The 17,638-nt window shown below is 44.3% G+C and overlaps 1 protein-coding gene across 1 annotated transcript; it reads left to right on the top strand.

The window, feature by feature from the left end:
* The first annotated feature begins 9,582 nt into the window (after window positions 1-9,582).
* Window positions 9,583-17,012, top strand: LOC134640617 (extracellular calcium-sensing receptor-like). The gene is made up of 10 exons (XM_063492526.1): window positions 9,583-9,603; window positions 9,940-9,966; window positions 11,506-11,609; window positions 12,097-12,391; window positions 12,490-12,779; window positions 12,896-13,191; window positions 14,907-15,112; window positions 15,252-15,473; window positions 15,889-16,012; window positions 16,108-17,012. The coding sequence occupies exons 3-10, from the start codon at window positions 11,551-11,553 to the stop codon at window positions 17,010-17,012; spliced, it is 2,397 nt and encodes a 798-aa protein (XP_063348596.1). The 5' UTR covers window positions 9,583-9,603; window positions 9,940-9,966; window positions 11,506-11,550.
* The last annotated feature ends 626 nt before the right edge of the window (window positions 17,013-17,638 follow it).

The following is a 17,638-nucleotide window of genomic DNA, read 5'->3' as shown; positions in this document are numbered from 1 at the left end:
TTTCTGCTAACATTCTTGCTCTTTCTAATACTTTTCTACGGTGTTGTTCTAGAGTAGTTGCAGTGGATTGAGCTGTGGTTTCATCCTCAGGTTTTCACAACTACTGCTTGCAATATTGCTCTTTTAACATTCTGTGCTTCTCTCCTCTTTCGAACCTGCTCCAGCCACAACTGAGCAACTGCTAAAAGCAATTCATTCCTCTGCTTAGCTGTCCCTGTTTTACCTGCCGCACTTACAGTTATTCTTTCTACAAGCATTTTACATTGAACTTCCACTAATGTCCCTTCAAATCCATATTTCTTACGCCAACAACCTACATACTGCGTGCTGCCCGGTGAAAATTTCTCCACAAATTTTACATCCCGTTCTAAGGCAGCCTTACACATTTTATTCTCACACAAGACAACAATCAGCCACACTCACGCAGACCACGTCTGGCCCGCACACACACACATAGGCCTATCGCTTGCGTCTACACGCACAGCTAGCGCTCTCTGTTGAAAACTCTCACACGCCCCATATGGTGGAGAATTCAACCGTCGGACACTCTCCAAACGCCCCAAATGGCGGAGATTCCGAACACTCCTCACGGCGGAGCTACCGAACCTAGGTTGTCTCCACGCCCCACACGGCGGAGAAGCCTGCGTCTCTCTCACGCGGCTAGCGCGCTCCCGTTCCTGCGGTCAACGCAGGGTCACGTAGCCGCTCTCTAAGGCCTTCTGTACTTACTGTTCGTGTTGTTTCCGTTCATGGGAAGAGTCTCTGTATCCCGTCAATCGCCATCCATCCCGAGGGGAGTTCAGACGCAAACTTTCCGGCCTAGTGACAAGCAAGGCACTAGGGCTTTCCGTCAATCATCCCAGACGTTGCGGTGGCGTCCTCTCCCTCTCCTCGCGGTGGATGCGATGTGTTAGGTTCCGGCTCTCGAAGGACCAAAAAATGTTGGGTCTAAACTCAGACCCCACTGTATCCAGGACGTATTCCCATGAAAGAAAAACAAGGCAACAGTGTTCGATCGATTACTTGCGCAAGGGAGGCCTCTCATCTGTGTCCAGCAAGACAAATGACCCCAATGATAGCCTCCTCTCGCTGCCTTTTATTGACAAACTTCAAACAATAGTTTACAAACACCTCCCCTTGCAACCCCCCTTTGGTTACAAGGCACTGTATGTAAATGTATACACAAGAGTGTGTGTGTGTTTGTGTGTGTGTGTAGGTGTGTGTGTGTGTGTGTGTGTATAGACCTCCTGCTGACCAAAAGGGTCATAACCGCAGGAAGCTTACATCAAAAGAAGTAGATCCTCCAGATAGGATGTATCTGCAATAAAACATTACAGCCCCCTACCCAGATCCCCGAGAATCTGAGGGGAAGGACAGTGGAATCCCTTTCATCAAAGTTGGCAAGCATAAAAATGACAAACATTTAACAATCCACTCTAACAGTAGTAATAGACATACATGGACATGTACACACAATCACACTCCCCAAACATACTCTATACCCCTGGTCCAGGTACCCTCACCCCCAGAGTGGGAAACGGCACCCAGACCCAAGAGATGTGACCCTTTCCCCCGGGGTGGAGGCAAGCAGACCGCCCCAGGCTCCACGGCAGCAGGGAGGCCCATCGGACAGCCAACACCTCCTCCCAGCCCCCTGCCCCGATGGCTAGTAGAGAACGGGGGTGTGTGAAGACCCCATACCTCCCTCCTCCCGCTCATGTGTAGTGTTGCTGCGTGTTGTTCTAAAGTGCATTTAAAACAAGGGAGGGCATGGTGCTGCTGCCAGAGAGCAGCAGGTGTTAGCACGGCCCCTCCCGAGAACCCTCAATGTCTACATGGATTTAAAATTGAGAGGTGGGCACCGGTGCCAGAGGTAAGGTTGAATACACAGACCGTCCACTGGACGCCGTTAACGTGGTCACCCTCAAGGCCCTATATATATGTGTGTGTGTTATGAGAGTGTGAGAAATGTGGATGTCTAAGTTGTGGAATAAAATTGAGGCACAGGTGGCCAGAAGGGGACAGAGGGGGGGGGGGAATGCCTCCCCTGCACCCTGGTGACACACCCGCACCCCAAGGCCCTACCTGTGTGGGTGGGTGTGGTGGAGCGGGAAGAGGGAGGCAGCCGGGGATGGGGAGGAAAAGAAGGGAGGGGCAAGATGCCCCTCCCTAGGGCCAGCTGCCCCGCTCACCCCAGTAGGCTCCCCCGTCCTCTAGTACCCACCAAGGCAAGGGAGCCCAGGCCCATCCAGACCGGGGCCTACGGTAGCAGCACCGCCAAGCCCCACAGGACCCGGGGAAGCCCACCCTACCCCACCGCAGAGGAAACTGTACCCACCCCAACATTCAATCATCTCCCAGACTACACAAGACAACAGACACCCAGGTTAGGTTTATTCTCCACCTCTCCTATGTCTCTCCCCCACCTGCAGAGTGGACTTCTGCAAGGATGGAACAACCTCCCTGCCAGTTGAAGAGCCCCCCAGTTAGGCCGATGCACCAGAGGCCCCCTGCGCCAGAGGCTGTCACATCTTGCAGGAGGTCTCCTCTCACAAGGAACTCACTCTGCAGGTGGGGGAGATATAGGAGAGGTGGAGGAAGAACTCAGCCTGGGTGTCTATTGTCTTGTGTTGTCTGGAAGATGAGGACCTTGAGGGTGGGCACGCTATACGGCATCCAGAAGATCATCAGGGTGTATAACCTCACCCCTGGCGCCGTTGCCCACCTCTCAATTTCACATACACGTATACAGTGAGGGCTATCAGGAGGGGCTATGCGTTATGCGCTGCTGCTCTCTGGCAGGTAGCTCCATGCCCTCCTGGGTTTTAAATGCACCTTAGAACACACATACATCAACACTACATATGAGCGGGCGGAGGGAGGTTTGGAGTCTTCACAGCCCCCCCCCCCCCCCCCCCCCCCTTTTTTTCTCTGTTGCCTGTTGGGACAGGGGGGCTGGGAGGAGAAGCCATCCAATTGGGGTCTGGAATGTGGGGCCTCCCTGCTGCTGCGGAGTCAGGGCAGTCTGCTTCTCTCCACCACAGGGAAGAGGGTAACAATACCTGGGTCTGGGTGCAGTTTCCCCCTCCAGGGGCAAGGGTACCTCAGACCTGGAATATAGAGTACGCTTGGGGAGTGTGATTGTGTGTACAGTGTCTATTTATGTATGCCTCCACATTGGGTGAGTGCTGAGTAATTGCATATGAGAGCATGAGGGTGGGAATGGATGTTTGTATCTGTGTGTGCCTGTTTGTCAGTGTCTATATGTCAGGTCGGGTATCAGACGCCACCTCTCTAGGGACATCTCAGGCCCTCCAAGGTATGGAGGCCTATCTCCCCCCACCACTCCCCCTGCCAGTGGCAGACGCCCTCAGACATCGGTGCATTGGTGGTTCTTTGTGTCCGGGGATGGGCATCCAGGTACGCACTGGCTCACTCCTGGTGGCTGCTTGTCGAGGCCTGGAGCCTGGGGCTCGCTAGGGCCCCTTCGGGGGTGGGGTGCCCTCGGCCTCTCGGCTCGGTCACTCTGCCACAGCTGGCTGCCGGCGGAACTCACAGGCACGTCACTGCAACCCCCCTGGGCTTCTGCTCTGCAGCAGGTGAGTGACCCCTCATCTGGGGCTCTCCTCAGTTCTTTCCGGGAGAGTGGCACGGTTGCCCCTCCGTTGGTCTTCCTTGGTCTCTTGAGCTCTGAGGGCCTCTGGATGTCTGGAGCCTGGCTCCCCACACCCTCTAGCAGATCATTACATGAAGGAACCTTTTAAATACAAGCACGCTCATGCTCACAGGTGTACACACAGGTGCTCACACACACAAACTACACCCTTTTTGGCTCCTACCTCAAAGCACAATAATATTCAATATTTAGTATTTACTGTTATATTCACATAGATCATCGCGATGATGTTGTTTATTATATTTCTCTCTTTTTTTGCTTGTTTTCTCTTTTTTCTTTCTCAACAGGTGATCCAGGTGATTGATATATGTATTTTTTGTCTGTTTGTTTTGTTGGTTTTTGTTTTTTTGCCCTTTATCACCTCTTCCCCGCTTTTTTTCTTTTCCTCTTTCTTTCTCCCTTTTCTTTCCCCCAGTCATGTCTGTAGCAAGTGAAAATAAAATAAAATAAATAATAAAAGTAAAGGTGAATCAAATAGACCAATACGGCAAGGCCGGGATGGTCCATTTGGTAAAGTAAATCCGTTGGGCATCTTTCTTTGCCTTTAGACAATAATCCTGATTGCAAAAGAACAAAATGGGATAGGCAAAAAACAAAAAAAGAAACTTTTCCCTGACCCGGAGTGGGCACTCCACCCTTTTCCGGCTGAGAACCATGGCCTCAGATTTGGAGGTGCTGATCCTCATTCCCACTGCTTCACATTCAGCTGCAAACTGTTTCAGTGCGAGCTGGTGCCCATCACCCGATGAAGCCAACAGAACCACATCATCTGCGGAAAGCAGAGATGACACCTAAGTGAAAGCCCTCCACCACTTGGCTGCACCTAGAAATCCTGTCCATAAAAGTTATGAACAGAATTGGTGACAAAGGGCATCCCTGCCGGAGCCCATCACCCACCGGGAATGAATACGATTTATTGCCGGCTATGCGAACCAAGCTTGTATAGGGATCGAATGGCCTGTAGCAATGGGCCAGACACCCCATACTCCTGCAGCACCTCCTACAGGACACTCCGAGGGACACGGTCAAATGCTTTCTCCAAGTCCAAAAAACACACTTCGACTGGTTGGGCAAAATCTCATGCGCCCTCAAGTATCCTTGAGAGGATAAAGAGCTGGTGCAGTCTTCCGAGACCAGAACAAAAACCGCATTACTCCTCCTGTATCTGTGGTTCGACTAAAGGACGGAGTTTCCTTTCTAGCACCCTGGCATAGACTTTCCCAGGGAGTCTTAGGAGTGTGATCCCCCTGTAGTTGGAACACACCCTCCGGTCCCCCTTCTTAAAAATGGGGACCACCACCCTGGTCTGCCAGTCCAGGGGTACCACCCCTGATCTCCATGCAACATTGCAGAGGTGTGTCAGCCAGGACAGCCCTACAACATCCACAGCCTTCAGGATCTCAGGGAGGACCTCATCTGCACCAGGGTCTCTGCCACCAAGGAGTTGTTTAACTGCCTCAGTGACCTCACCCCTGGAAATGGGCGAGTCATCCCCCTCATCCCTAGACTCTGCTTCCTCCTCGTAAGATGTGCCAGTGGCATTAAGGAGGTCATCGAAGTATTCCTTCCACCGCTCAGATGAAGTCTGCAGCACTCCACCAGCACTATACACAGTACAGGTAGAGTACCGCTTTCCCCTCCTGACAGTTGCTTGACAGTTTGCCAGAATCTCTTCGAGGCAGTCCGAAAGTCTTTTTTCATGGGGTGTCAAGAATACCGGAGCGGACTCAGGCGCAGACCACAAGTTCCTTCAAACCAAAAGTGAATTTATTTACAGTGTTCTCCACAGTGAAATATATACAACGGTGTCTGGGGAAAAGGGGCCGGGGTTCCAGGGTCCAGGAGTTCAATTCAATTCAATTCAATTTTATTTATACAGCGCCAAATCACAACAAAAGTCGCCTCAAGGCGCTTTATATTGTACAGTAGATCGCACAATAATAAATACAGAGAAAAACCCAACAATCATATCATATGACCCCCTATGAGCAAGCACTTTGGCGACAGTGGGAAGGAAAAACTCCCTTTTAACAGGAAGAAACCTCCGGCAGAACCAGGCTCAGGGAGGGGCGGCCATCTGCTGCGACCGGTTGGGGTGAAAGAAGGAAAACAGGATGAAAGACATGCTGTGGACGAGAGACAGAGATTAATAACAGATATGATTCGATGCAGAGAGGTCTATTAACACATAGTGAGTGAGAAGGTGACTGGAAAGGAAAAACTCAATGCATCATGGGAATCCCCGGCAGCCTACGTCTATTGCAGCATAACTAAGGGAGGATTCAGGGTCACCTGGTCCAGCCCTAACTATATGCTTTAGCAAAAAGGAAAGTTTTAAGCCTAATCTTAAAAGTAGAGATAGTGTCTGTCTCCCGAATCCAAACTGGAAGCTGGTTCCACAGAAGAGGGGCCTGAAAACTGAAGGCTCTCCCTCCCATTCTACTTTTAAATACTCTAGGAACAGCAAGTAAGCCTGCAGAGCGAGAGCGAAGTGCTCTAATAGGGTGATATGGTACTACAAGGTCATTAAGATAAGATGGGGCCTGATTATTTAAGACCTTGTAAGTGAGGAGCAGGATTTTGAATTCAATTCTGGATTTAACAGGAAGCCAATGAAGGGAAGCCAATACAGGAGAAATATGCTCTCTCTTTCTAGTCCCTGTCAGTACTCTTGCTGCAGCATTTTGGATTAACTGAAGACTTTTCAGCGAGTTTTTAGGACATCCTGATAATAACGAATTACAGTAGTCCAGCCTGGAAGTAATGAAGGCATGAACTAGTTTTTCAGCATCACTCTGAGACAGGATATTTCTAATTTTAGAGATGTTGCGCAAATGGAAGAAAGCGGTCTTACATATTTGTTTAATATGTACCTTGAAGGACATGTCCTGGTCAAAAATGACTCCAAGGTTCCTCACAGCATTACTGGAGGCCAAGGTAATGCCATCCATAGTAAGGATCTGCTTAGATGCCATATTTCTAAGATTTTCAGGACCAAGTACAATAACCTCAGTTTTATCTGAATTAAGAAGCAGGAAGTTAGCGGCCATCCAGGTCTTTATGTCTTTAAGACATTCCTGCAGTTTAACTAATTGGTGTGTGTTACCTGGCTTCATGGATAGATAGAGCTGCGTATCATCTGCATAGCAGTGAAAATTTATGCTATGTCTTCTAATGATGCTGCCTAGGGGAAGCATGTATAATGTAAATAGAATTGGTCCTAGCACTGAACCCTGTGGAACACCATAATTGACCTTAGTGGGTGAAGAGGACTCTCCATTTACTTGAACAAATTGGAGTCTATTAGATAGATATGATACAAACCACTGCAGTGCAGTACCTGTAATACCTACAGCATGTTCTAATCGCTCTAATAAGATATTATGGTCAACAGTATCGAACGCAGCACTAAGGTCTAGCAGGACAAGCACAGAGATGAGTCCACTGTCAGAGGCCATAAGAAGATCATTTGTAACCTTCACTAAAGCTGTTTCTGTGCTGTGATGAGCTCTGAAACCTGACTGAAACTCTTCAAATAAGCCATTCCTCTGCAGATGATCTGTTAGCTGTTTGACAACTACTCTTTCAACGATTTTTGATATGAAAGGAAGGTTGGATATTGGCCTATATTGGAGTGAAAGGGGCAGGAGTCCAGGGAGGGGAGATTTCCATACAGCTCTCGCAAACACACACAGCTCCTCTTCTTTCCTCAACCACTCTTGCTCACGTTCAATCACAGTGCACCGGGAAACGGGTCCGGGGGGAATCTATATACAGACAGAGAAACAGTTAGTCTCCTGGTTCAGACGTACTCACGAGTAAACGTTGCAGAGTGCAGGGCGACTGACGCTGATGGCTCAACGATCCAGCGACGAGTAGAGCAGACTCGCCATCTTAAGTAGGACTCTAATTCTGGTAATCAGCGGCAGGTGTGCTGATCATCCCCAGGTGCGTGGGCCAGAGGCGGGAGCCCATACTGAGCTCCGCCTCGGCAGGGAAAAGAGAGAGAGGGAGAGGACGAGAGAGAAAGAGAGAGCAGGTGCGAGAGAAGAGAATAAACAACACACATAGCGCCTGACTGTTGTCAGCTGGCGAGGTGCGGGGACCATGATATGGGGTCTCCGAACTCCTCCCACACCCGAGTTTTTGCTTCAGCCACTGCCCAAGCCACATTCCGCTTGGCTGGTCGGTACCTATCAGCTGCCTCCGAAGTCCCACAGGCTAACCAAGATCGATAAGACTCCTTCTTCAGCCTGGTGGCTTCCTTCTCCTCTGGTGTCCACCATTTGGTTCGGGGGTTACCACCACAACAGGCACCAACCACCTTGTGGCCGCAGCTCATTGCAGCAGCTTCGGCAATGGAGATGCTGAACATGGTCCATTCGGCCTCAATGACCCCAGTTTCCCTCGGAATGCTGTTAAAGGTCTGCCGGTGTGCGTTGAAGATCTCGCGGACTGGGGGCTTTGCTAGGCATTCCCAGCCTAGCAGAGACTGTTTCCAGAGCCCAAGCCATGCGTTAAGCTGGTACCTCTCAACCTCATGCACGACCTCATGCTCCTTCCCCACCAGAGAGTTGATATCCCATGTCCTAATTGCCAGACTTGGTAGCTGGGGATCGGTCTGCCAGGGCCTCCGCGCCTGGCCGCTGCCCGGCACACAGTGCAAACAACTCCTATGGTGCCTCCTATCGGTGTTGGGCCTATAGGAGGATGGGCCCATGTCCCCTTCTTGGGATGTGTCCAGCCGGGCCCCATGGACTAAGGCCCGGCCACCAGACATTCGCCCTCGGGCACCCTCCCTGGGCCTGGCTCCAGAGCAGCGCCCCGGTAACCCTATCCTGGGAAGGGTAAACTGTTCCCTCTGTGATATTCTCTTAAGGGTCTTCTGAATTGCTCTTTGTCTGGTCCCTCACAATTTCCCATGGGAGACCCTACCACGGGGCAAAAGCCCCTGAACAACATAGCCCCTGAGATCCCTGGGACACACAAACCCCCTCCATGATAAGGTAGCTTTTCGCGGAGGAGAATTTAAAGCTGCTTCCAACTGTATTACAACAATTTTCACCACTTCCTGCTCTGACAAGTAATCGGCGTGTGACACAGGAGAATGTTAGGGATAGGGTGAGTTGGAAGCTGATGATCTACTGCGGATCATTAGAATTTAAAGCTGCTTTTAGCTGTATTACAACAATGTTCACCACTTCCTGTCCTGACAAGTGATAGTCGTGTGACACAGGAGGATATTAGGGACAGGGTGAGTTGGAAGCTGATTATCTACTGCCGAGACCCCTGAACGCCATAGACAAAAGAAGAACTAGGAATTTAACAATTTAACAATTCCCAAGAGGCAATAACATATAGTATTATGAGTAATAAAATGTAAAATCTATGGGGCATTTCAAACAAAACATACAGTAGTATGCAAAAGTTTGGGCACCTCTGATAATTTTCATGTTTTTTCTTCATAAATCATTGGTTGTTTGGATCAGCAATTTCATTTAAATATATCATATAGCAGACAAACACAATGATATTTGAGAAGTGAAATGAAGTTTATAGGATTTACAGAAAGTGTGCAAAAGTTACTTAAACTAAATTAGGCAGGTGCATAAATTTGGGCACCCTTGTCGTTTTATTGATTTGAATACCTTTAGCACTAATTATTGGAACATAAAATTTGTTTGGTAAGCTCATTGACCCTTCACCTACATACACAGCTGAATCCAATCATGAGAAAGGGTATTTAGGGTGGCCAGCTGCAAGTTTTTCTCCTCTTTCCATCTTTTCTCGAGAGTGGCTACATAGGAGGCTCAAAACAACTCTGAAATGACCTGAAAACAAAGATTGTTCAACATCATGGTTTAGGGGAAGTATACAAAAAGCTATCTCAGAGATTTCAGCTGTCAGTTTCCACTGTGAAGAACATAGTGAGGAAATGGAAGACCACAGGGACAGTTCTAGTAAAGGCCGGAGGTCACAGGTCAAGAAAAATCTTAGAGAAGCAGAGGCAAAGGATGGTAAGAACAGTCATAGTCAACCCAAAGACCAGTTCCAAAGACCTGCAACATCATCTTGCATCTTGTGCATCGTTCAACTATTCAGTGTACTTTGCACAAGGAGATGCTCTATGGAAGAGTAATGCAGAAGAAACCTTTTCTGCGCGCATGCCACAAACAGATTCGCTTGAGGTATGCTTAAGCACATTTGGACATGCCAGCTTATTTTGGAATAAGGTGCTGTGGACTGATGAAACTAAATTTGAGCTATTTGGGCATAACAAGAGGCGGTATGCATGGCAGAAAAAGAACACAGCATTTCAAAACAAACACTTGCCACCCACAGTAAAATGTGGTGGTAGTTCCATCATGCTGTGCGGCTGTGTGACCAGTGCATATCAGCAAATTCTTGAAAACAATGTTCAAGAATCAGTCACAAAGTTGAAGTTGCACCAGGGCTGGATATTTCAACAAGACAACGACCCTAAACACCGTTCAAAATCTACTAAGGCGTTCAGGCAGAGGATCAAGTACAACGTTCTGGAATGGCCATCTCACTCCCCAGACCTGAATATTATAGAAAATCTATGGTGTGAATTACACGGGCTGTCCATGCTCAGAAACCATCAAACCTTACTGAACTGGAGATGTTTTGTGAAGATGAAAGGTCCAAAATACCTTCAACCAGAATCCAGACTCTCATTGGAAGCTATAAGAAGTGTTTGGAGGCGTTATTTCTGCAAAAGGAGAATCTACTAAATATTGATGTAATTTTTCTGTTGGGGTTCCAAAATTTATGCACCTGTCTAATTTAGTTTAAGTAACTTTTGCACACTTTCTGTAAATCCTATAAACTTTATTTCACTTCTCAAATATCATTGTGTTCATCTGCAATATGATATATTTAAATGAAATTGCTGATCCAAACAACCAATGATTTATGAAGGAAAATCATGTAAATTATCAAGGGTGCCCAAACATTTGCATACCACTGTATTTAACATTAAGATCTTTATGTGCTACTAAACTCATGATAATAAGGTAATATAAGTTCACATTTTAGGATATTATTTTTATACTATTATGACTTTTGTGCTCTAAATTTTAATTCCTTTGTATTACTACAGATAGTAGTTACAGAGAAAAGTCAATGTTAGAAGTAGTAATGGTTATGCAGTACAGTCATAATAAATCCCTGCAATTCCAGAATTTTCTCGCCATTTACACTTTCCAAAAAAATATATTTAAATTATTAATACTCTATGATATTTTTCTGTCTAAGGTATACCAACATAAGATCTTGTGTGATAATATGGTTTTTTGCAAAAACAATTGGTGCAAAACCAAAAATATACACTCTTTCTGCTGTATGAAATATTAGTTAAGGATTAAAAATCTGTTGATGTTCCAATCTAAATTAAATAAAGCTGTATTGTATCATTTGCCGTAGCCAATTATTATGAGGGAAATCTTGGGCCCAATCAAAACCATACTGTGAAAACTTAGAATGTCAACACTATGTAAGGGTTAATCCATGACCACATATTCTCAAGAAGATGACAAAACCCCTTTTGTTTGAAGACTTATATAAACCAATGGAAACAATGCGTGCCCATATACAGACAATTTTAGATGGAAATGGAGATAGCAGCTCTTGTAATTGGTCTGGTATTGGCTGTGTGTTTGTTTCACCTCAACTCAGCTGTTGCCTTTGCAGTGTGTCTAGATGGTATGAGACAAATGACTAGGCATATAGGAGCTCAAGCTGGTACGACAACATCCTCTCTGAACTGCAAGCTGCAGGGAAGCACTCGTCTACCTGCATTTTCAAAGGATGGGGACTTTGTTATTGGTGGTGATTTTTCCCTTCACGTCTACATGAACACAGTTTACAGTGACTACACCAGCATGCCTGAGCCTGCAAAATGCAAAGGAAGGTTAGTAAGTAAAAAAGTCAGTAATGGGAAGAAGGAGGTGTAAAAATATGTTGGACTGTATGAGGAGAGAAATGTTTTCATGTGTGTTATGTTCTATGGAACTACATTGATTCAGTGTAGTGTTGAAAAATGTAAAAAAAAAAATTGTCATTTATTCTTTATAAAATAATTTGTTGTGTTTTAAAAAACAGAAATTATACAATATGTTAAATAACAGTTTTATAAAGGAAATGATGTAAAGGAAATGATAAAGGAAATGCATTTAAATGTATTATATTTAAAAGGAAATGAAAAGACTTTAATTAGTAATCCATAATTTTCCACTAATTTCTTATGCTAATCTTTTGTGCTCAATTTAACTGGTCAGGCAACATTTTGATTAACATTTAATCAACAGATACAACCAGCAAATTATCCTGTTGTTGGTTCTATTTAACTTAAACTAAATCTACAGTCTATATTCTAACAGTGACACAACTATTTGCAGCATTATCACCAGTGAACTGCAATCATCACGTGCAATGGTTTTTGCCATAGAAGAGATTAACAACAGCACAGAGCTGCTGCCCGGAATCAGGCTCGGGTATCAGATCTATGACTCATGTGCATCAGTGCCTGTAGCAGTGCACATGGCATTTCAGTTTCTAAATTGCTTCGACCCTGTGTTTTCCATGGATAACAATTGCTCACATTCTGGTATGGTGATGGCTGTTGTTGGTGGCTCTGGGTCTACGACTTCCATCAGTTTGTCACAAGTCATCAGGTCCTTTAACATTCCCCAAGTAAATGTTTTCAATTTCTGTCAATTTTTGTATTTAAAATATGTATGTGCATGATATTTGATTTTGCGATATGTGGTGTTTTATTTCTTTTGGTTTAGGTTAGCCACTTTTCAACATGCGCATGTTTGTCTGACAAGCAGCAGTACCCAAATTTTTTCAGAACAATTCCCAGTGACCAGTTCCAAGCTGAAGCAATGGCCAAGCTGGTAAAACACTTTGGCTGGACTTGGATAGGTGCTGTTCGGTCAGATTCGGATTATGGAAATAATGGCATGGCTTCATTTCTAAAAGCAGCACAGAAAGAGGGGATCTGTGTGGAATACTCTCTTTCTTTCCATCGAACATACCCACATAGCAGAATTCAGAGAGTAGCAGATGTGATCCGCAGGTGTCCTCATCAGAGATATTTTTTTCTGCAAATATTAGATTTACTGTCTTCAAAATTATATTTTTTCATGTAGTTACACTTTAAAATGCTTCTAATGCACAATATTGTCTGTCAAGGTCTACAGCCATGGTTGTTGTAGCACTTCTATCTTTAGGGGACATGAGGGCACTGTTGGAGGAGCTATCATATGAGCCTTCCCCGTCTCGCCAGTGGATTGGCAGTGAATCATGGGTAACTAACCCAGAATTAATGAGGTTCAGTTTCTGTGCTGGGGCCATTGGATTTGGGATTCCAAAGTCTATAATCCCAGGTCTCAGAGACTTCCTGCTGAATCTGTCCCCCTCACAAGTGGCTTCTTCTCAAATACTTACTGAGTTCTGGGAGGATGCATTCAACTGCACACTGACCAAAAGTAAGACATTTTTCTTGGTTTAAATTATCTTGTCAACTGCTGATGTTACAAAGTCTAAATGCTGCTTCATGGGCTGACCTATTTTCATGGAAAAGCTATGAATGGTGACCAAGTGTGAGGTGAGAATACAGGTGAAACTCCAAAAATTTGAATATTGTGCAAAAGTTCATTTATTTCAGTAATTCAACTTGTGATATTAATATATGATATTAATATACTAATATAATATATTCCTGCAGCAGGGCCTCAAGGCTGGTCCAAACCTCTTCTCCTTGCAAGACACTTTAAATCCTTAAAGTGTGGCCAAGCACAGTAGCTATCTTGAGCAACAGAGTCTTGAGGGTAGCTACAGGTTGTGAAGGTAATCTTAAATATCACCATGTAGTTTGAGTCATCATCGGAGACCTCCATGGTGTGATGCAGGTGGCAGAAAACAGATAACCCCCTGAACATGAGACATATGTCTCACCGCCAAGAAGCTCAGTCACACACCTGTAGTAGACAGTTTAAGAAAGTAATTATTAATCTACACAATAACTGTCAAATATCCGGTCTTTAAGTGATGGCGTGATGAATCCTGCTTCCAGGCCCAAACTACCCTGTGTTTAATAAGGCTTTTGTGTTTTTAACGTGTTTGCTACTCCTAAAAATTATTTCTGTCCACTCTAACATAAAGGAGAACATCCCAAGCCTGATACCTGCAGGCCTGAAAGCAGGAAGTGTATCACTCCTCGTGTTTCAACCTGGAGGCAGCGTTTACATTGCAATCTGCCCTTGGTGGCATTTTGGCAGCAACTGCAACATTTAGCAGTTGCCTCATTGTTCTGACACACAAAACAAAACTATCAACTGTACGACACACTAACTACACACTCCAAACACGCTAATCTCTTGCATCTCAAAACTCCCTCTCTTTCTCTTTTGCTCTCTCGCCGCCGTCACTCCTAAAATTTCTCCCTCTTTCTAAGCAACCAATGCCATGTTGCCATATCATCTTTTGATTGGTCGACATGACACATTTTTCCACCAATAGGAAAAAGGTGTTTTTTCTTTTCTTTCTTTTTTTGATCGCAAGAAGAGAAGAGACTGCTTTCGAGCCCTTTCCTTAGAAAACACTTCAGTAAACTTTAGAAAACTGTGTTTTTTTCGTGGCCTATCAACGCAATTTAAAAACTGGTACATACCGAGTTCACACTGTTAAAACAAGAAATGGAGACTAAGGGTTGTCCGGAGTTGACATAACAGCTTGTTGCTGTGTCATCTTAAATTGGTCATGTGTAGTTTGAGTCATCATCAGAGACCTCCATGATGATATAGAGCTTTTTGAATAAAGCTGGTAAGCTACTTTATTCTTCCTCAGCCAATCAGCAGCATGTGTGTGATTGTGCCCCCCCCCCCCAAGCTCCCGGTAAGATGAAAACAGCTTCAATCGTCTGTGTGCTGAAAGATAGTAACGCATTCACACCGCATTTCCTTGTTAGTAACGGTAATGTGATTATACGATAGAAAATGCAATTAGCTAGATTACTGTTACTGTTATGTCCTATACTAATTATTCGTGGTAGGATTATTTTCCATTTTTTATTTTATTTTATTTTACTTTTTATAAAATAAATTTGTTTCATGGTACCAGCATAATTTGCAACATTTATAAAGAGAACACATCTGAGATCTAGTTTTATGTTCACATCTGCTCTGTCTTTTTGTGATTTTAGATGCCGCTGCAAAGAAGAAAGTATGTGATGGAAATGAAGACATACAGAATCTGCAAAACCAGTACACCGACACATCACAGCTCAGAGTTACTAACATGGCGTACAAGGCCATGTATGCAGTAGCACATGCCATCCATAATGCAGTGTGCCAGGAAATAAATGGCACTATAGAGTGTGACAAGTTCACCAAGTTAGAGTCCAAACAGGTCAGAAGAAATAAATATGTTGCTGTCAGTGTCTTTCATCAACTGCAATATAAATTGATATGCAATATTAATATTTGTTATTGAAATATTGCATAATTTTTTTTTTGCTTTCCCCTCCCGTTATCCCTAATTTTATCAGATTTTAATTGAGCTGAAGAAGGCAAATTTTTCCCAAAATGGCTATGATGTGTCATTTGACGCTAATGGGGATCCTGTGGCTATTTATGAACTGGTTAACTGGCAGAAAAGTGAAAATGGCATGACTGAGATAGTGACTGTAGGGCTGTATGACGCATCACGGCCCGTGGGCCAGGAATTCCAGATCGACAAAAACATTACCTGGATGGAGGGTAGCATGAAAGTAAGCAGTCAGAATTTGACAAACTTTAGTAATAATAATAATGGATTGCATTTATATAGCGCTTTTCGAGACCCTTAAAGCGCTTTTACTATTCCACTATTCATTCACTTTCACACACTGGTGGAGGCAAGCTACAATTGTAGCCACAGCTGCCCTGGGGCAGACTGACAGAAGCGACGCTGCCATATCGCGCCATCTGCCCCTCTGGCCATCACCAGTAGGCGGTAAGTGAAGTGTCTTGCCCAAGGACACAATGACCGAGACTGTCCAAGCTGGCGCTCAAACCGGCAACCTTCTGATTACAAGACGAACTGCCAACTCTTGAGCCACGATCGCCTGATCGATTAGTAAACAACAACACACAGCTGCATAGTAAATATTTACGTTTATTCTGCAACCTTTATGTCTTTGACAGGTGCCAGTGTCAGTGTGCACGGACAGTTGTCCTCCAGGAACTCGTAAAGTGTTGCAGAAAGGAAAACCCATCTGCTGCTATGACTGTACAGCATGTCCTGAGGGAGAAATTAGTAATAGTACAGGTAAAGAGAAATGATTACAATGCATTTAAAATGTTACATTGTGTATATATGAAAATCAAGAAAAAATTGTATTTATTTGTTTTTTCTTTATTCAGATTCGACTGATTGTTTACCTTGTCAAAAAGAATTCTGGCCTAACAAAAAGAGAGACACTTGCATCCCTAAGCCTGTGGAGTATCTCTCTTTTCAGGACCTCCTAGGAATTATCCTGGCTACATTCTCAGTCATTGGTGCCTGTCTGACCATCGTAACTGCGGCTGTATTCTTTTGTCACAGGACATCTCCAATTGTCAGGGCCAACAACTCTGAGCTGAGCTTCCTGCTGCTCATCTCACTGACTCTGTGTTTCTTATGTTCATTAACTTTCATTGGAGCACCATCAGAGTGGTCCTGCATGCTGCGTCACACTGCATTTGGCATCACCTTTGTACTCTGTATCTCCTGTGTACTTGGGAAAACTATAGTGGTTTTAATGGCTTTTAAAGCTACAATTCCAGGTAGTAATGTGATGAAATGGTTTGGTCCTCCACAGCAAAGAATGACTGTTGTGTCTTTCACCTTTATTCAAGTTTTAATATGTACTGTTTGGTTGGTAGTGAACCCTCCCTTTCCAATGAAAAATCTAACTGCATACAAGGAGAAAATCGTATTGGAATGTGCATTAGGCTCTGCTGCTGGCTTCTGGGCTGTGCTTGGATACTTAGGCATACTGGCTGCCTTTTGCTTTGTTTTAGCTGTCTTAGCCCGCAAATTACCTGATAATTTCAATGAAGCTAAGCTTATCACCTTCAGCATGCTAATATTTTGTACTGTCTGGATCACATTTATCCCAGCATATGTCAGCTCTCCTGGGAAATTCACTGTAGTTGTGGAGATTTTTGCAATTCTGGCCTCCAGCTTTGGTCTAATAATGTGTATATTTGCTCCCAAGTGTTTTATCATATTGTTTAAGCCTGAGAAAAACACTAAGAAATATTTAATCAACAAAAATCAGTTATAGTATAGAGCTTCTAGTACTTGCTTATGTTCATCAATTCCTGTTCTGACAAGTGAGTCGTGTGACACATGAGAATGTCAGGGATAGGGTGAGTTGGAAGCTGATGATCTACTGTGGAGACCCCTAAACAGCGTAGACAAAAGAAGAAGAACTAGGAATAATACTGTGGAAACAAATTTAACAATTCCCAAGAGTCAATAACATATAGTATTGTGAGTAATAAAATGTACGTTTCTATGGGGCATTTCAAACACAACATATTACCTTATTATCATGAGTTTAGTACCATATAAAGATCTTAATGTTAAATATAAGTTCAGATTTTAGTATACTTTTTTCTATACTATTATGCTGATAATAATCCTTGTCCTTTGTTTGAACGTGATGATGTGATTATTAAATATCTTTTTCAGCGATGCTGTGGCTTATTTCCCAGAAACAATGTTTAGTTTCTATGTAAAAACCATAAATCAGGAAGGCATAATACACAAAGCTACACATTTCTTTTTCATTTTGTAGTAATAACAGATTGATCAATGCCATGAGGTATAATGATTGTTTATATGCGGTAATATAAGGCGCTTGGAAAGAAAGTAACTAGACTTCTTTGAGTTTTTTGAAGGTGTTTC

This window comes from Pelmatolapia mariae, linkage group LG14, assembly GCF_036321145.2.
Source record: "Pelmatolapia mariae isolate MD_Pm_ZW linkage group LG14, Pm_UMD_F_2, whole genome shotgun sequence".
In the NCBI taxonomy this organism is placed as follows: domain Eukaryota; kingdom Metazoa; phylum Chordata; class Actinopteri; order Cichliformes; family Cichlidae; genus Pelmatolapia; species Pelmatolapia mariae.
The sequence above is the reverse complement of the archived record's forward strand: the minus strand, read 5'-3'. Positions and strand labels throughout refer to the sequence as shown.